Source organism: Brachyistius frenatus, unplaced genomic scaffold (assembly GCF_029030835.1).
Source record: "Brachyistius frenatus isolate BFR_SWC_R1_liver_20210118 unplaced genomic scaffold, ASM2903083v1 Contig_421, whole genome shotgun sequence".
Taxonomy (NCBI): Eukaryota; Metazoa; Chordata; class Actinopteri; family Embiotocidae; genus Brachyistius; species Brachyistius frenatus.
Window position 1 is genome coordinate 88,733 of NW_027211020.1, and position 20,359 is coordinate 109,091.

Below are 20,359 nucleotides of genomic sequence, written 5' to 3' on the forward strand. Positions count from 1 at the left end.
CAGCTTCACACTGCTAGAGCAGCCTCTCTGTCCTCTGTCCTGATCCTTCTAGACCTTCTGCTGCATTGGACACAGTGAACCACCAGATCCTTCTTTCCTCCTTCAGGACCTCGGTGTCTCTCTGCTCTCTCCCTGTTCTCATCCTACCTCAACGACCTCACCTACCGGGGAACTTGGAGAGGATCTGTGTCTGAACCTTGTCCTCTCACTACTGGTGTCCCTCAAGGCTCCGTCCCGGGTCCCCTCCTCTTCTCTCTGTACACCGACTCTCTCGGCTCTGTCCTTCACTCGCATGTCTTTTCCTACCACAGCTATGCTGATGACACCCAACTGATCCTCTCTTTTCCAGATCTGAAACACAGGTAGCAGCATGAATCTCTGCCTGTCTGACTGACATCTCTCAGTGGATGTCCTCACACCACCTGAAAATTAACCTCCACAAGACCGAACTGCTCTTCCTTCCAGAGAAAGACTCTCCCACCCTCGACCTGACTACTACCTTCAACAACTCTGTTATCCCGACCCTGACTGATAAGAACCTCGGAGACACTCCACAGTCAACTCTCTTTTACTGCCAACATCACTGCAACAACACGTTCCTGTAGATACATGCCGCACAACATCAGGAGAATACGTCCTCTTCTCACTCAGAAGGAGGTGCAGGTTCTGGTCCAGGTTCTGGTCATCTCACATCTAGACTACTGTAACTCCCTCCTGGCAGGTCTACCTGTTAGTACCATCTGACCTCTGCAGCTCATCCAGAATGCAGCAGCTCGGCTGGTTTTTAACCTCCTAGATTCACTCACACGCCTTCTCCTCCTCCTCCTCCTCCTCCTCCTCGTCCTCCTCCTCTGTCCTGGCTCCTAAATGGTAGAATGAGCTCCCCAATGACATCAGGACAGCAGAAACTCTGTACATCTTTCACCACAAACTAAAAACACACCACCTCCTCCTCTCCTCCTCCTCCTTTACCTTGAATAGTAGAACTTTAGTATCTTAACATGGAACTTACTGATAGAACTTTGTAGTTTGGCTTTCTTGAAGAAATTGTATTTTCTTGATTGTTGTTGTTCTGGTTTGAACCCTCATGTTGAAATGAACTGATTGTAAGTCGCTTTGGATAAAAGAGTCAGATAAATGTAATGTGATGTAATGTAATGAAATGTAATGTGATATAATGTAATGTAATGTGATGTAATGTAATGAGATGTAATGTGATGTAATGTGATGTGATGTAATGTGATGTAATGTGATGTGATGTGATGTAATGTAATGTAATGTGATGTAATGTAATGTGATGTGATGTAATGTGATGTAATGTAATGAGATGTAATGTAATGTAAAGGATCTCGGGTCCAGAGAAGGAGAGCACCATGTAGGACAGTTCTGTCACTATTGGTGTGTGAATGTGTGTCAATGGGTGATTGGAAGGAGAACCAAGCAGCGACCATCAGTGATGTCATCAACCATCAGTGATGTCATCAACCATCAGTGATGTCATCGTTGGTTTGTGAACGTTATGAATCCTCCAGTTCAGATTCTGTCCGTCACCATCTTTGCTAGTTCGGAGCGGTTTGGAGCAGGAAATGACCATATTTGGACGAGCTGGGGGAGGAGCCAGCGGTGGATCTGACCGATCTGATCGGAAACCTGACGATACTACGTCCCGCCCACCGATAGCTGTAACCTGACTGCACCGCAGGCCTGTCAATCAAACAGACACGCCCCCAAAAACAGGTCTTCTTGAATCTTCTTTTCTAATGAATGAGGGATTATTTTCAGATGGACCTCCAGAAAACTAATAAGAAGGAGTGACTTTAGCTAACAACACCGAGATAACTGATGGACACATTTTATTCACTTCACCTTGATATAACTGTTCTGGCAGGTCCCACTGCTGTCTGGAATTTGGAAATCAGTTCTGAAGCTCATCTCCAGGTGGTTCCCTTCGTGGGTAATGATCTTCCAGGAACACTCCACGTTGGCCGGGAAGTTCTGGGGATAGTTTGGAGACTTGATGGTTCCTGTGTCAGCGTGGATCACCCCTCCACAGCCTGTCGGAAAACAAACAAGTGACTGTTCAGCCCACGGGTAGAACGAGCACAGAAATAGGAGTAAAACCCAGATCCAAGCAGACCGAAGGTTCAGACTTCCCTCACGTCTGAACATGCTCAGCAAGAAGTTCTATAAGTACTGCGCTTGTTTTATTGTTTTTTACTTAGTTTTAGATTTGTTTTATTTCAGTTTCAGTTTTCCCAACTGTTTTTCCTTTATTTGTACAGCTGTATATATATATTTTATAGACAAACAAGTATGACGTTTGAACTATTTGTCAGAACAGAGCCTCATTCACTAACTATCACCACAACAAAAACATCTTCTTAAAACCCACTTATACAGTTTTCATGAAGATTCTGACATTCAACGATGTTTTATTCATCTGGGATTTGTTGTCAGGTGAGAACAGGATATGAGCACACTAATTTAAATGCTGACATGTTTGTGCAAAATAAATGATGATTGCATTTTCTTCAATTCTACAGTTGTATAATATATAATAAAATGTACCATGATCTTTAAAAGTAATTTATATTTTTCATATATTTTTACAAAACATTTTAGTTTAAAATAAACGTCACACTGATCCCATTGATTACATGAATCGGGAACCCTGTCATCCAGTAATCAGTGACTGTTGTGAAGCATGTCGGTCCTTCTGATGATTCATTCATTCATGAAGCTGCTGTGAACCCACCTGAGGAATCAGCCGACCAGGAGGCGATGAATCCTGTCTTGGACACGCTGTGGTCAGCCAGGAACACCACGGCCAGCTTGTTGGACCCGGACTGGATGGTTCCTGGGGAGGTGGTACCGCAGTAATGGCCGATTACAGGAGACCCGGGGGAGGCTCCGTTGAAGATGGTGACCGAGTCCCAGCCACAGGTAGAGTGGGGCTCCAGGTTGAAGGAGCTGAAGGTGAGCTGGGGAAGGACGGGGGGGGTCAGGACCGAGGACATTTACACGTGACAGGAGGTCCTGCTGTCAAAGCACCTCAGAAATATCTGAACCAACAAGCAGTAAACTTTCACAATGAACATCGAACTCACAAAACTTGCACGGACTTCCCTTCCATACCCAGAAACCATCATCTCTGGCTGGAGGAAATGCTTCGACCCACTCCAACATTACATCATCGTGGAAACACAACACTTCTGTTTTTTGCTCCCATTTTTCATTCCACTTCTATTGAAGGAAGTTAAAGATCTAAAACTTCTACTTTGCTCACAAAAACGTTATTTCTCTCAAATGTGCTCAAATCTGTTAGTGAGCACTTCATCACCTGTGTTAGAATAATCCATCCAGCTGACAGACTGCTTTTAGAAAAGAACAAGTTTTTATCTTGAGATATTACAGGATTTGGGCTCATTTTCACAAATGGCGACAGATAAGCATGTTGTTCAGCATGCTGACTCGTCGCTCTCTCAAACCGTGTTTCCTTGTGTTGGTGATGAAACTGCACATTTTAGAGGCCTTTAATGGCCTTTAATGTGACCTGTCTGAAGCAGATCTGTGCAACAATCTTGCTTTCAAATCAGCATCTTGATGTGCGATGTTTAATTCTTCAGGGGAACATCACCTCATCAGTGCCTTCAGGATTACGCTGGGATCCAAAATGTTTGATTTTGTGGCAGATTTCTGCAATAAATATCGATGTAATTTGTGGAGTTTTAAGTGAGTTTGTTGCGTAAAATTGGACGAATTAGAAGAAGTTGTAAGTTCTTAGAAAGTTTTTAAACACTACCTGATAAAGGAGTAAATCTGTAATCACTTCCTGTGATAATAATCCTGCTGCACATCACAGAAATATTTTAGTTTTAACCTTTTATTTAATCTTTTATTGAACTTAGAGAACCGTGGGGTTCAAAGTTACAAATTGTTTTTCAATTTCAAGCTCCTGCAAATATTGTGGAGTTCGCTTAAATTGATGTTAACTATGATTCCCTGGAGGGACTGTTTGAATATGTTTATTCATACGGTCTCATAATGAGTCAAATATAATAAAGTGTGCTGTAAACACTGCAGTCAGTATATCTGCATCAATTCCCTCCTCTCTTCAGGTCCAGTCAGGGCAGCAGGTCCGGTCCAGACTCACCTTGATGGTGTGTCCCGGTGGAGCCTCCAGCAGCCAGGCGCAGCGGCTGGGACTGGGGTAGACGTTGGGGTAGTTGGGACTGGACACCACCCCCCCCTCACCGGTCTGCCAGCCTCCACACTCTGCACACAGATATCGACGTATTAAAGGACGAGATGGTAACAACAGGACGGACACCTCAGAAACACACTGAGGTCGGAGTCCTACCGGAGAACAGGTACTTGGCCTTGAAGCCCAGGTCTCCCTGAGAAGGACCGGTTCTGAAGTGGACCCAGAGCGCTGGGGTGCAGACCACGATGGGAACGGGGGGGATGGTGTTCCCACAGAGTTTAGCCAGCAGCTCCCCGTCTGAGTCTCCTGAGGGACGAAGTTTACAGAGTTCAAAGATCCAGTTGGTTCCAGCAGGGAGTCCAAACAGATCCACATGAAACAGACTCCGTTTGAATCCTGTTTACGCTCCAGTTCCTCCTCACGCACATCACAAATCAACCACAGCTCACTGAAGGAATCTGACTCCATCATATTTAATACAAATCAGACTTTATTTTGGATTTTTGATCCAACAGAATATTTGAAATAATAAAATAAATGAGTACATATATATATATGGTCACTGACACCAGTGTGGTTCCCCGTATTTATCAATCAGAGTTATTCCCTTTATGAACATTGATAATCATTCTGCACTAATAAGTCCTCCAACAACGTCCTGACTGGTTCTGTCTGTGTGGACTCACCCAGTCTGAACTGCAGGTAGTCGGACTGACAGTTCTGCTGGTTCTCCAGCTGCAGGTCTTCTATCAGAACCACGATGGACGAGTTGACGTGCTGCGGGTTCTGGATCAGCCAATCACAGTTCAGGTTGTTGCTGTAGTTAGACACCAGGTAACCTGGAGACGAGAAGTTCCCGCCCACTGGGTTGCTCAGGACTCCTCCACACTCTGAACACACACACACACACACACACACACACACTGTGTCAGGAAACACAATACAATGTTACACACACACACACACACACACACACACACACACACGCACGCACGCACGCACGCACGCACACACACACACACACAATACAATGTTACACACACACACACACACACGCACGCACGCACGCACGCACACACATACACACACACAAACACACGCACACACAAACACACACACACACACACACACACACATACACACACACACAAACAAACACACGCGCACACACACACACACACACACACACACACACACACACACACACACAGTCAGGAAACACAACACACTCTCACTTTTGATATGATTGATCATACGATCTTATTACAGAGATTAGAAGACGTTACGAGGATTAAAGGAACTGCATTAGACTGGTTCAAATCCTACTTATCAGATAGATTCCAGTTTGTTCATGTCAACAATGAGTCTTCCAGACAAACAAGAGTTAGTTATGGAGTTCCACAAGGCTCAGTGTTAGGCCCAATACTTTTTACTTTGTACATGCTTCCATTAGGAGATGTCATCAGGAAGCACTGCATCAACTTCCATTGTTATGCAGATGACACTCAGCTATATCTTTCTATAAAACCAGATGAAACTAATCAGTTAGTAAAACTTGAAGCCTGTCTAAAAGACATGACCCTGATGAACAGCAGCCCACGGACTGAAGCCGCCTCGCCCGGATCAGGGAAACCGGGGAACCTTCCTGGAGCCAGACCCAGGAGGGGAGCTTGCCGGGGAGCGTCTGGTGGCCGGGCCTTCGCCCACGGGGCCCGGTCGGGCTCAGCCCGAAGAAGCATCGTGGAGCAGCCGCCCTGTGGACCCACCACCCGCAGGGACAAGCATCGGGGTCGGGTGCAATGCATACCGGGCAGCAGGCCGAGCCGGGGCCCGGGCGAACTGATCGTCGGCAGCATAGACCAACTCTAGGGACGTGGAACGTCACCTCACTAGTGGGGAGAGCCGGAGCTGGTGCAGGAGGTGGAGCTGTACCAGCTAGATATAGTTGGGCTCACCTCCACGCACAGCACTGGCTGTGGACCCATCTCCTGGAGAGGGGCTGGACTCTATCCTTTTCTGGAGTTGCCCAGGGTGAGAGGTGCCGGGCGGGAGAGGGGATACTGACGAGCCCCCGGCTGAGAGCCGATGTGTTGGAGTTCTCCATATATATCAATAAAGGTGAAATTGAAGACACACACTCTGAATCTATCAACACATCCTCCTTTTTTCTCCTCTTGTTGGTTTTCTTCGATATGTCTGAAACTCGTCGTCTTCGAGTCACAACATGTTATTTCTACAATTACTCGTGTGGCAGCTGTTCTGTCTCACTGTCTCTTTGGGGATTTCAGGTACCGACACATGGACCGATTTCCTGTGAGACTGGACCGGTGCCTGAAACTGGTTCTGATCCGTATTATCAGCTTCATCTGACCTGCCGGCTCGTCGGAGGAGTACGAAGCTGTGAAGCCTCCGTTGGACACGGAGGCGTCGGTGTTGAACACGATGATCATGGCGTTACCAGACGACCGGACCCGAGTACCGGCTGGTACCGTCCCACAGAACCGCTGCAGGAGAGGGGCGTCGTTCCCGAGCCCGTTCAGGACCTGGAACACATGGAAGTATGCTCACTTCATGGTCCATCATATTCTATTAGATCAGTGAGATGTATTTAGGTGTGCTTTCCACAGACGCACACAAAGAGCTTTACAAAGAAGGAACAACATTAAAGATGTATTTAAAAGATGAAAACTCAGCGCACAATAAACGGAGGGAACACAGGAGCAGGTAGAACTGGTTAGATCTTAGGGACGTGAGGAGGAGGAGGAGGAGGAGGAGGAGGAGGAGAAGGAATGAGGTTTGAGCAACCTGTCTGAAATGAATCTTCAGGATGAACTGTGTGACGGGTCCTGAATGTGTCGCTCTCCCAGGTCCAGAATTAACTGTTTTTCATTGTTTTTTTTAACTGTTTTTTATTGTTTTGAATTGTTTCTAACAATTTTTCATTGTTTTTAACTGTTTTTTTTATTGTTTCTAACTGTTTTCCATTGTTTTTAACTGTTTATAACAGTTTTTAATTGTTTTTAACAGTTTTTCATTGCTTTTAACAGTTTTCCATTGTTTTCCACTGTTTTTTTAACAGTTTTTCATTGCTTTTAACTGTTTTTCATTGTTTTGAACTGTTTTTCATTGTTTATAACTGCTTTTCCATTGCTTTTAACTGTTTTTAATAGTTTTTCATTGTTTTGAACCTTTTTTTTTAATTGTTTTTAACAGTTTTTCATTATTCTGAACTGTTTTTCATTGTTTTTAACAGTTTTTCATTGTTATTAACTGTTTTTGATTGTTTTTAACTGTTTTTCATTGTTTTAACTGTTTTTCATTGTTTTTAACTGCTTTTAATTGGTTTTAACAATTTTTCATTGTTTTAATTTTCTTTCATTGTTTCTAACTTTTACATTGTTTTTAACTGCTTTTCATTGTTTCTAACTGTTTTCCATTGTTTTTAAGTTTTTCATTGTTTTTAATAGTTTTTACCAGTTTTTCATTGTTTTTAACTGTTTTTCATTGTTTTTTTACCAGTTTTTCATTGTTTTTAACTGTTTTTCATTGTTTTTACAGGTTTTTCATTGTTTTGAACTGTTTTTTACCAGTTTTTCATTGTTTTCCATTGTTTTTACCAGTTTTTCATTGTTTTTACCAGTTTTTCATTGTTTTGAACTGTTTTTACCAGTTTTTCATTGTTTTCCATTGTTTTTAACAGTTTTTCATTGTTTTTAACAGTTTTACATTGTTTTGAACTGTTTTTAGCAGTTTTTCAATGTTTTTTTTTTTTTTTTTTTTTAGCAGTTTTTCATTGTTTTCCATTGTTTTTACCAGTTTTTCATTGTTTTGAACTGTTTTTACCAGTTTTTCATTTATTTATTTATTTATTTTTTTTTAGCAGTTTTTCATTGTTTTCCATTGTTTTGAACTGTTTTTTTTTGTTTTTTTTTATACCAGTTTTTCATTGTTTTCCATTGTTTTGAACAGTTTTTCATTGTTTTGAACTGTTTTGAACAGTTTTTCATTGTTTTCCATTGTTTTTAACAGTTTTCCATTGTTTTGAACTGTTTTGAACAGTTTTTCATTGTTTTCCATTGTTTTTAGCAGTTTTTCCATTGTTTTTAAGTTTTACATTGTTTATAACAGTTTTTCATTGTTTTTAACAGTTTTTCATTGTTTTTAACAGTTTTTCATTGTTTTCCAGATGTTGTGATGCTGTTCATGTTTCATTTGAAGCCCATTGAATTGCCACATTGTTGAAACATACTTAAATAAACTGACCCTGCCTCAGTTTGATCATATTCCTCAAGAGGAGAAACCAGAAGTCCTCTCAACAGTGTTCTGAGGCAAAGTTCTGAGCGGCCCGTTTGGTACCGACAATCAAACAGCTGGATCACTGACAGGACACGTTCCTGTTCTCATGTTTGATGAGAACAAGAACTTCACTTCATCCCCAAGAACAGCTTCAAATATGAAGACTCAAACTTACTGTCAGTTCTGTTATGATTTCTTCTGATTTTACTAATTCAGCTGCACTCAGCGGTCTGCTGGTCCAAAGGTCAACTCTGTCCTGGACTGTCCTCTGGACTCCATAGAGGAGGTGGGTGAGAGGAGGATGTTCGCCAAGATGACTTCCATCAGTGACACCACCTCTGCTTGAAGCAGCTCCTTCAGACTGCTGCACCCTCAGAGCAGGACGGAGCGCCACCTGCAGGCCTGCTGTCAGACGTTGCAACAGCAGCCTTAAATAACGTTGCACCGTACTTGTGTGTACGTGTATTTATTTGTTCACTGCTCTTATTTTTTTCTAAAATAATGATTTTTTTTCTATCTTACTTTATATATACATATATTGTAAATTTTGTGTTTTGTTTGCACCTTCTTGTGTTTCTTTGCTGCTGTCCACTGTGGGATTAATAAAGTCCAAGTCTAAGTCTAAGTGTAACCATGGTGACAGCTTCTGTCCTCCACTCAGACACAAGTCAGGCGAATCCCCTTTGTTCACGTGGTGATCGCTGGTTGAATGTTTCAACATCACGACATCACGAAGGACTCACGTCAACGTAGTCGAACACGCAGGACGACCCGGAACCTTCCAGCTGCAGGTCGTTGATGGTGAGCGTCACCCGGCGGCCCGGCGGAACCACCACGGTCCAAACACACACCCGGCTGTGGGGGTACAGGTTGGGGTAGTTTGGAGAGGAGATGGTCCCCGAGGGTGCGTTCAGCTCACCTCCACAGGCTGCAGGGGACAGACAGGAGGACACTCAGCAAGGGACAGACAGGAGGACACTCAGCAAGAGACATACAGGTGGACACTCGGCAAGAGACATACAGGTGGACACTCAGCAAGGGACAGACAGGAGGACACTCAGCAAGAGACAGACAGGAGGACACTCAGCAGGGGACAGACAGGAGGACACTCAGCAGGACTGTGTTGGACCGGATCAGAACCAACAGGATCCTCGTACCTTCGACGCTGGCCTCGAACGTCAGTCTGAAGCCGGCTGCGTTTCCTTCGGAGTCGCTGACAAACCGGACGAACGCAAAACTGCCAGACGTGTCGATGGAGGCTGGAAGGTTGGAACCACAGTGTCGAGCCAGCACACGTCCTGAAGACACAATATCAACAATACCTGAGGCCTTGTAGTCTTTATAATAATAATAGTAATCATAATAATAACAATAATAATACTTGAGGTGTCGTGCTCTCTAATAATAATAGTAGTAATAATAATAACAACAATTAAAAACAATAATAATAATAATACAACAATAATAATACCTGAGGTGTTGTACTCTATAATAATAATAATAATAATAATAATAACAACAATAATAATAATAATACCTGAGGCGTTGTACTCTATAATAATAATAATAATAATAATAATAACAACAACAACAACAATAATAATACCTGAGGCGTTGTACTCTATAATAATAATAATAATAATAATAATAATAACAACAATAATAATAATAATACCTGAGGCGTTGTACTCTATAATAATAATAATAATAATAATAATAATAACAACAACAACAACAACAATAATAATACCTGAGGCGTTGTCGTCTCTGATCTCCACATAGTCTGCGGAGCATCCGGCGCTGGTCTGCAGGCTGAGGTTGCTGTAGCTCAGGGTGAGGTAGTGTCCTGCGGGCCCCTCCAGGTACCATTCACAGTTCAGGTTGTCAGGGTAGTTGGATGCTGGGAAGCCCGGGCTCTGGATCGCCCCCGTCTGGCCGATGTAGGTACCGCCGCAGGTCGCTGGGAGGAACAAAATGAGCAGGTCCAGCAGTGTTTGGATCCAGTTTTAGATTTCAATAGTAACACTGAACTCAGATTGTGATGCTGACTGTGATTTCTCACCGATGGAGTACTTGGCCTTGAATCCTTTGTGTGTGATGCTGGTGTCGGTGCGAAATCGGAGCAGCATGGAGGAGCCCGTTGAATGCTGGGTAGACGGTCGGGTGTTCCCGCAAAGACGGGAAATCACGTCGGCGTTGGACGTTGAGCCGTCGCGCAGCTCCAAGTAGTCGTACAAACAGCTGAGAAATGATTGGATGAGAACATGTCCTGTTATGGTCGTGACTCCTCGAACGTTAGCAGAAGATAACAGACTGTAACAAAATTGTAAAAACACATTCTGAACAAATGGAAATATTTGCAGGAGCAACAGAAGCTCTGCTGAAGGCAGTACGACTCAAAGTCAACCTTTTCAAACAAAACCCACTTCATCGACTGGAAAAAAAATTAAAACACGAGTCCATGGATATCTTTGTTCATCAGATATCTTTGTTCATCAGATATCGTTGTTCATCAGATATCTTTGTTCATCAGATATCTTTGTTCATCAGATATCTTTGTTCCAACCAGACTGAACTAGCTGATCAGTTTAGTGTTTCTATTTTTCTGTATTTATTCAGTTGGAGACTAGAAATCCTCTCTGTTGCTAGGTGGTTGCTAAGGGTCGGACTACTTCTTGGAGTAGTAAACATTACATACATTATATAAAAGTCTACTGACGTGACTGATTGTTTTCCAGTTGTTAGTCATACCCTATGTGTTGCCGTGGAAACGGAGATCACACTAACAAAAAGTTTTATATTTTTAGAGTGAATTGTTCCACAATATGAAGACATGTTTTATTTAATCACATTATTATACTCGAGGATGTACTTTAACGTAATTATTGGTACGACAGTGATTAGTGGTTAAAGCTCTTATGTTTACAGAAGATGTATTCTATATATGAATTCTGTATTAGTCTTAGGAGTTTTGACTTGCCATTTTTTCCATTTTCAAAAGTTTTTGGGAGAAAAGCAGGCACGACGTTGAGTATTTTAAATGTAAAAATCCTGCAGGACCTGGTTTTTATTAAATATAGATTAAATCACGAGATGAAACTTCAGAATAAAGAAAATAACACAGCAGCATGTGGAGGAGACAGCAGCAGCAGCTCTACCTGCTTGTGTGTTCGATGTAGAACTCGTCCTCAAAGTCCAGCTGGACGGCCTCTCCGTTGGGGACGGAGACCACCCACACACAGTCCATGTTCTGGGGGTAGTTCTGGGGGTAGCTGGGTGAAGTGATGTATCCTGGGGGATCGTTGTCGTTCAGCTCGATGAAGCCTCCGCACGCTGCGGACACACGGACAGAAGAAGTTCAGTCTCTGAGCAGCTCCACAGCTCAGAGCTTCAGAGGAGCGTCGTCCTACCCTGACTGCGAGCCTCGAAGAGCAGCTTGAAGCCGCCGGCCTCGTTGGTGGCATCAGACACAAAGTTAACGAAGAGATGGTTGTCAGTGGACTGGAGGACGGGGGGGGGGCTGGAGCCACAGAGACGTCCCCCCAGCAGAGGAGCCGAGGCATCCGGGCCGTTCCTCACCTGTGGAGGTCATCGGATCAATAATGTGACAGGTGATCACAGAAAACTTCTAAAACTCTCCTTTGAATCCACATTCAGCCTTCAGCTCTGCTCTCTGCTGCTCTCGGCCTCCAACATTAGTGTGAGCGATCAGAAGAGAAACATTTCTGACTTCATGATGGAAGTGATTCAAACTCCTGCTCCTGTGTTTGAGGAGCATCCAGGACCTCCTGCTCCTGTGTTTGAGGAGCATCCAGGACCTCCTGCTCCTGTGTTTGAGGAGCATCCAGGACCTCCTGCTCCTGTGTGACCTCTGTGTTTGTGGGAGATGTGGTGCTTACCTCCAGGTAGTCCCCGGAGCTGCATCCCGTCCCGTATCCTTGGATCTGGAAGGGACTCTGGAAGGAGACGGACACCGTGAAGCCGGACGTCACCATCACATGCCAGCGACAGTCCAGACCCGGCAGGTAGTTCTGGGGGAAGTGAGGGCTGCTGAGCACGCCTCTGTCCACATGCAGGAGTCCCCCGCAGCCTGAGAAGATCACAGTTATCGTTATTAATATTGTTATTAATATTAATATTACTGTAGAGCAGCCTGAGAGGATCAGTTATCATTATTAATATTATTATTAATATTATTATTACCCATCCCTAGATGGCGCTGTGCTGCTGCATGTTTTCGGTGGACCAGCATGGACTTTTCTCTCCTTATGCTCATATACCTTTAAAATCAATTTGCTTTATTCTATATTTTAACTCATTCGATTTCATTCGTGTTGTTTTGTGTTTAATTTTATGCATTTTATTTCTTTTACATATTTTTAAATGTTCCTTAATATCTGTTTATATGTGAAACACTGCTTGTCGTTTTTCTGCTGTAAAGCACTGAGCTGCATTTCTGGTATGAAAGGTGCAATACAAATAAAGTATATTATTATTATTATTATGTGTTTACTTTGTGAGTTTGTTAATGAGCAGGATGAAACCACTACTGTGGTTGTAAAAATGAAACTCCCTCATCCATCTGTAGTTTTGTCTCATGTCTTGAACATGGAGAGGAACAGAAGTGTGACGTCATCACTGATCTGTGACGTCATCACTGATCTGTGATCTGGTGAACGACCTCTGGAGTAGGAGGCGTTGAAGCCGCGGCCGCCGATGCTGCTGTCGGACGAGAAGTGGATGAACATGGAGTCTCCGGAGGAATGGAGCGGACCGGGAGGATCTCTACCACACACAGTGGCCAGGACCGGGGACACACTGGTGGGACCTGGACACACACACACACACACACACACACACACACACACACACACACACACACACACACACACACACACACACACACACACACACACACACACACACACACACACACACACACACACACACACACACATCTGTTATTTACATGGTTTTCTTTTCTTTCTCCTGATGCTTCTCAATATGAAGACTTTCAATAAATCAGAACAAACATGGAGCTCCTTCCTAAACGTGAACTCCATCATATAAAAATATAACAAATATAAAAATCAACAACGGTGTCTCACCGTCTCTGACCACCACGCTGTCGAACAGGCAGGACGGGACGTCCTCCATGTCCACAGACAGGAAGTTCAGCTCCACGCTGGAGTCCGGAGAACGGAGGAGCCACGTACACTCCTGGGAAGGAGGATAGTCCTCAGGCCAGCCGGGGGACAACAGGAAGCCGGGACTGTCCCCCATCATCAGCTGTCCCCCACACGCACCTGAGACAGAGACAGGGAGACAGAGACAGACGGACAGAAAGACATTGAGAGGGAGAGGGAGATATACTTAAGTTAAAACTATATTTTGCGTACGTATGAACACGTATAAATCCACCGTATAAACTAAATGAAATAAATGACTGAATATGAAGACCAACAGGAGAAATGCTTCTAACATGTTTCTGTTTTAATATTACAAAGAAATTAAAGAAATATTGGTTCCAAATGTAGTATAATCTGTTGGTGGAAACACATGTATTGTTTGTGAGACAAACTGTGTCTCACCTGGGGGGACGGTGGGCGGTGGACCAGAGTCCTGCACGGCGGTCCACTCCACCAGGAAGCCTCGTCCTCCCATCACCGAGTCGGACTGGAACTGCAGGGTGATGCTGCTTCCTGAGCTCCTCAGGAGAGGGGGCGGAGCTAGACCGCAGAACGTCCCCAGACGGTAGTAATGGACGCTGGGTCCATCGAAGACCTGGACAGACAGAGGGACATGAAGGGACACCTGTAAGAGCCCAATAGACCCCACCGGGGCTGCAGATCGTCGGCTACAGACCCTGGAACGGAAATCACCGAGAGCACGATCGACCCGTTGGTCACCACGACAACCGTTAGCAGATCACGGGAGGACGAGGGCTCAGTGGGGAGGAAGGGAACATTGATGTTGTGGTTGGCAGGAGGAGAGGGGTGGAGGTACAGAGGAGAGAGGTGGAGGTACTAGGAGAGAGGTGGAGGTACTAGGAGAGGGTTGGAGGTACTAGGAGAGGGGTGGAGGTACTGTGGAGAGGGGTGGAGGTACTAGGAGAGAGGTGGAGGTACTATGAAGAGGGGTGGAGGTACTGTGGAGAGGGGTGGAGGTACTAGGAGAGGGTTGGAGGTACTGTGGAGAGGGGTGGAGGTACTGAGGAGAGGGGTGGAGTTACTAGAAGAGGGGTGGAGCTACTAGGAGAGAGGTGGAGGTACAGAGGAGAGGGGGGAGAAGGGTGGAGGTACTTTGGAGAGGGATGTAGGTACAGAGGAGAGGGGTGGAGGTACTAGGAGAGGGGAGTCAGGTGGTCCAGAGCAGACGTCAGTCAGTGAATACAGACTCTGGGACTGTTGGAGAGATTGAGGGACAGCAGAGTTGGAGATGTTATCTGCCAGTACGTTGTTGATAGGAAGAGCTGCACCACAGGCCTGTCAATCAAACAGACTCTTTGCTAGTTCGGAGCGGTTTGGAGCAGGAAGTGACCATATTTGGATGAGCTGGGGGAGGAGCCAGCGGTGGATCTGACCGATCTGATCGGAAACCTGACGATACTACGTCCCGCCCACCGATAGCTGTAACCTGACTGCACCACAGACCTGTCAATCAAACAGACACGCCCCCAAAAACAGGTCTTCTTGAATCTTCTTTTCTAATGAATGAGGGATTATTTTCAGATGGACCTCCAGAAAACTGGTATTGTAGCAGAAGATTGTTCAGCAGTTACGTTCACTCTTATATCCAGTCTGTTGTGTTTAGCAGTTATGAATCAGGAAGTAAATACAAGCTCTGACTGATGTTTCTTTATTTCTACGGTATCTGATCAACAGGAAAACACTTGATTTGCAAAGTGATCAATAATCTCTTTGATCTGGATGCATTTGAAAGCAACCAACAGATCAATATGATGTGGTATTACCACATGAAACAACACAAGACAACCCGACCAACTTACTTTCAGATGGTCGTATAAGCAGTCATACAGGTCCTCCACGTCAATGTCCAACACCTGGATCTGGACGTAGCTGTCCCCGTCCACAGTGACAGTCCAGCGGTAGTGGGCGTTGTTGGGATACGTCCTGGGGTACAGGGGCGACGCGATCTGACCGAACTCCCCCGTCACATCCACACCGTACACTGAGGAGCAGGGACGGAGGTCAACGGGAGGTTCCTCCCTTTGTCTTCTGTTCTTTGTCATCTATGTTTGGTTCTACTGAACGTATCTGAATGAACCCACAGAGGAGAACACAACAGCCTACAGGACGGGACCATCACACGAGACACGGGGGGACTAGATAGCATGTTACACAGGAAGTTCACAGCTAACAGCACCAACGTGTGCTGCAGGTCACCTTCCTGAATAAAGCTGCATTCTACTGAGTTCTACTGAGTTATATTGAGTACCACTGAGTTCTACTGGGTTCTACTGGGTTATATTGAGTACCACTGAGTTCTATTGAGTTCTACTGAGTTCTACTGGGTTCCACTGAGTTCTATTGAGTTCTACTGAGTTATATTGAGTACCACTGAGTTCTACTGAATTCTACTGAGTTCTACTGGGTTCCACTGAGTTCTACTGAGTTATATTGAGTGCCATTGAGTTTTACTGGGTTCCACTGAGTTATATTGAGTACCACTGAGTTCTACTGGGTTCCACTGAGTTCTACTGAGTTATATTGAGTACCACTGAGTTCGACTGGGTTCTACTGAGTTCTCTTGAGTTCTATGTTGAAAACGTGTGAGTTTGTTGCAGATTTGAATTCATAGAAGTTACAATTAAGCTTCTCATTCTGGTGTTTGAAGTGACCGACATCTGCTCACATCTGTCTGAGTGCATCCAAGACTTAAAGGTTAGATAGAAGAATCAAAGAGAGATCAGAGAACAGAAGAAACTAACACTTGACATCCAGACTCATAATATAGAATAATATGTCCAATAAATCTGGTTCTGATAGAACACAGGGTGTGTGTGTGTGTGTGTATGTGTGAAGCTGTGTGTGTGTGTGTGTGTGTGTGTGTGTGTGTGTGTATGTATGTGAAGCTGTGTGTGTGTGTGTGTGTGTGTGTGTGTATGTGTGTGTGTGTGTGTATGTGTGAAGCTGTGTGTGTGTGTATATGTGAAGCTGTGTGTGTGTGTGTGTGTGTGTGTGTATATGTGAAGCTGTGTGTGTGTGTGTATGTATATGTGAAGCTGTGTGTGTGTGTGTGTGTGTGTGTGTGTATATGTGAAGCTGTGTGTGTGTGTGTGTGTGTGTGTGTGTGTGTATATATGTGAAGCTGTGTGTGTGTGTGTGTGTATATGTGAAGCTGTGTGTGTGTGTGTGTGTGTGTGTGTGTGTGTGTGTGTATATGTGAAGCTGTGTGTGTGTGTGTGCGTGCGTGTGTGTGTATGTGTGTGTGTGTGTATATGTGAAGCTGTGTGTGTGTGTGTGTGTATATGTGAAGCTGTGTGTGTGTGTGTGTGTGTGTGTGTGTGTGTGTGTGTGTGTGTGTGTGTGTGTGTGTGTATATGTGAAGCTGTGTGTGTGTATGTGTGTGTGTGTGTATATGTGTGTGCTGTGTGTGTGTGTGTGTGTGTGTGTGTGTATTTGTGTGTGTGTGTGTGTGTGTGTATTTGTGTGTGTGTGTGTGTGTGTATGTGTGTGTGTGTATATGTGAAGCTGTGTGTGTGTGTGTGTGTATATGTGAAGCTGTGTGTGTGTGTATGTGTGTGTGTATATGTGAAGCTGTGTGTGTGTGTGTGTATGTGTGTATGTGTGTGTATATGTGAAGCTGTGTGTGTGTGTGTGTGTGTGTGTGTGTGTGTGTGTGTGTGTGTGTGTGTGTGTGTGTGTGTGTGTGTGTGTGTGTGTGTGTGTGTGTGTGTGTGTGTGTGTGTGTGTGTGTGTGTGTGTGTGTGTGTGTGTGTGTGTGTGTGTGTGTGTGTGTGTGTGTGTGTGTGTGTGTGTGTGTGTGTGTGTGTGTGTGTGTGTGTGTGTGTGTGTGTAAGGGGGCGGAGCTGCCCGGTGTGAAACACAGAGACCAGAGGAGTAGAAATATCTTGTGCGTGAACTAAACTGTCACTCAGCTGAAAACCTGATGAATCAGCGTCTCTCAGCTTGTTGCTCTCTGAGCTGCAAACGTACGTCACACATTTCCGCTACATAAAGTATGACATCATTACACGCTATCGCGATATAAAAAACATTTGTAGAGAGAAATCCATCAGTTCAACCGTTGTTCTGTTTGTTGTAAAGACGGCTGAAGTGTCTTCAGATACTCACAGTGGGAGAAGGTTGTTCTGAATCCCGCTCCGCTAACTGATGCGTCAGACACAAACTTCACCCACAGGATGTGACCAATCACAGAGGTGTAGTTGGAGGGGAGGGAGGTCCCACAGAAGCGCCCCACCAGGTGTCCGGTGGAGTTTCCCTCTCTGACCTCCAGGTAGTCGTTCTGACAGTCAGCGTGTCCTTGGAGGTGAAACGTGCTGAACCAAACACAAGTCTGTTACTGCTTTTCAATGTTAGACGCTGCTCTGACTCTCTGACACGTATCAACGTACATTACATTACAAAAGTCTGTTCAAAGTCTTGTTTTTATCTGCTCCCATTCACCCTGTTAAAGTTACTGCATATCCATCAACACTTCCTGTATCCCTTCCAAAATAAAAGCCCTGAAGCGTTTCTGTAGACAGAAACTTTTCATTTCTTAAGAAGGCTGTGAAACATCTGCAGGAACGTGTTCTGACTGAAATCAGACAATAAAACTTCAGATGTTCATCCAGAACAATGAAATTATTGATTTAATTCAATTAAAACCAATAAAATATCTTTCACAAAGGTGAAACCCCGACGCTCAGGTGGACTCACATGAATGAGAGCTGGACCCGGTTTCCCGGTGAGCTCCTGATGGTCCACACACACTCCACGTTGGGCGGGTACGCTGCCGGGTAGTTAGGGCTGTTGAACGCACCGCTCTCCATCACCAGGTCTCCTCCACAGCCTGGACGGAGGAAGGACAAAGTCAGGCCTCCTGCACTTCCTGTCACGACCAAAGCCCTGGGAGCCGTGTGTCTTACTGGAGGTGGAGGCCGAGTAGGTGGCTGTGAAGCCTTTCCTGGAGACGGAGGAGTCCGAGAGGAATTTGACCACCAGAGCGCTGCTGAAGGACGTCACTGGATGAGGAACCTCGGCGCCACAGTAACGGCCTGAGGACGGAACGGGACATCGACATGAGCAAACTGCTGAGTCGGTACATGAACACAACATACGTGTACAGGAGGGTCACCGATAGGGGGCGCCTGGGAGTTGTCTCCATCCAGGATCTCCACGGCATCATGGGAGCAGTTGGAGTTGATCCTCTCCAGGTCAAAGTCCGTGAAGGACAGGGTCACATGGTTGACTGTGGCCAATGACAGAGAAGATGGTGGTTAACAGGAAGTGATGTCTGAACATGGATGAGAGAGTTTTGGGTCTGAGGGCCGTGACCGAGGTGGCTCACATGGTTCCTGTGCTCTGATGATCCAGCTGCAGTTCTGATTGGGCGGGTACAGTGCCGGGTACCGCGGTGATGAAATGGCCCCGCCCACGTTGTCCGTCATGATGGTCGCGCCGCACGCTGTTGAACAGCGTGAAACAGTTACAGGACAACGTCATAGACCACCAGGTGGACAGGTGGACACACTGGACAGGTGAACAGGTGGACAGGTGAACAGGTGAACGCACTGTACAGGTGGACACGCTGGACAGGTGAACAGGTGAACAGGTGAACGCACTGGGCAGGTGGACACACTGGACAGGTGAACAGGTGAACAGGTGGACAGGTGAACAGGTGGACAAGTGAACAGGTGGACAGGTGAACGCACTGTACAGGTGGACACGCTGGACAGGTGAACAGGTGGACAGGTGGACAGGTGAACAGGTGCATAGGTGGACAGGTGAACAGGTGCATAGGTGGACAAGTGGAGACCTGAAGAATGAAGGTTGATGTTGACCAGAGTTTTACTTCCTGCCAGAGTGACAGTATGAAGACAGGTGGTGAGTTTATGTGAATCACTACAATAATCTGTAAATGGAATAAGAACATAACGGTGGGACAACCTGCCGCTCTGTTTACGATCAAACATTCTGTCTGGAGTTTTTATTAACTGTACTATTAACATCATGTTCATACAGTTTGTTCCGTTGCTCTCCAGTCATGTGTGATGCCCTCGTCCTGTATCAGACTGTCTTTTAATCCCATCTGACCTCTGTAGTGTCTCCACCATAGAGCTGACATTACATCCCATTATGTAGGAAAATAATAATAATAATAACAACGTATTAGTGGTTCTAACTACAGCTGAGTTATTATCACATATCACAGGGCTGTTTCCAAACCATCTGGTTGTGAACACATTTGTCTGTCTGTCTGTCTGTTAGTTTGTTTGTTTGTTTGTTCAGGAAATGAGCTCCATGAAACGAAGAGGTTTTAGAAGACCCACCTTCGGAGAAACGGGCACTGAAGCCGCGGTGTCTGCGGCTGGAGTCGGACCTGAAGCGAACATACATGGTGTTCTGGGTGGAGGTGATGGAGGGAGGAACGGTGCCGCACACACGGACGAGCAGCGGAGAGGACGAGGTCGGACCGTCGTGGACCTGCAAACGGACAGACGGACATATGGATAGACGGATGGACAGACAGACAGAGACAGATGGATGGACAGACAGACAGAGACACAGAGGAACAGGTGAGACACAGCGGAGACTAAAGGTCCTGCTGATCACTTCAGCTTTATCATTTATTGATTTGCTTATATATACATTCATATATTATATATAGTAT

General features: G+C 45.2%; 1 protein-coding gene across 1 annotated transcript in view; it reads right to left on the reverse strand.

The window, feature by feature from the left end:
• cubn (cubilin (intrinsic factor-cobalamin receptor)) overlaps nt 1-20,359 on the reverse strand; it is a 62,434-nt gene that overhangs the window by 13,435 nt on the left and 28,640 nt on the right. Inside the window, exons 32-54 of the mRNA XM_069725398.1 lie at nt 20,019-20,172; nt 19,037-19,153; nt 18,824-18,937; nt 18,615-18,743; nt 18,406-18,538; nt 17,818-18,023; nt 15,510-15,691; nt 14,092-14,284; nt 13,609-13,806; nt 13,182-13,328; nt 12,400-12,590; nt 11,911-12,079; nt 11,659-11,833; nt 10,563-10,741; nt 10,251-10,460; nt 9,658-9,798; nt 9,244-9,428; nt 6,576-6,747; nt 4,891-5,094; nt 4,361-4,510; nt 4,154-4,275; nt 2,756-2,981; nt 1,867-2,054 (exon numbers count right to left, since the gene is read on the reverse strand). Of these exons, the coding sequence (XP_069581499.1) occupies nt 1,867-2,054; nt 2,756-2,981; nt 4,154-4,275; nt 4,361-4,510; nt 4,891-5,094; nt 6,576-6,747; nt 9,244-9,428; nt 9,658-9,798; nt 10,251-10,460; nt 10,563-10,741; nt 11,659-11,833; nt 11,911-12,079; nt 12,400-12,590; nt 13,182-13,328; nt 13,609-13,806; nt 14,092-14,284; nt 15,510-15,691; nt 17,818-18,023; nt 18,406-18,538; nt 18,615-18,743; nt 18,824-18,937; nt 19,037-19,153; nt 20,019-20,172 (3,885 nt within the window). The remainder of the gene's footprint in view (nt 1-1,866; nt 2,055-2,755; nt 2,982-4,153; nt 4,276-4,360; nt 4,511-4,890; nt 5,095-6,575; nt 6,748-9,243; nt 9,429-9,657; nt 9,799-10,250; nt 10,461-10,562; nt 10,742-11,658; nt 11,834-11,910; nt 12,080-12,399; nt 12,591-13,181; nt 13,329-13,608; nt 13,807-14,091; nt 14,285-15,509; nt 15,692-17,817; nt 18,024-18,405; nt 18,539-18,614; nt 18,744-18,823; nt 18,938-19,036; nt 19,154-20,018; nt 20,173-20,359) is intronic.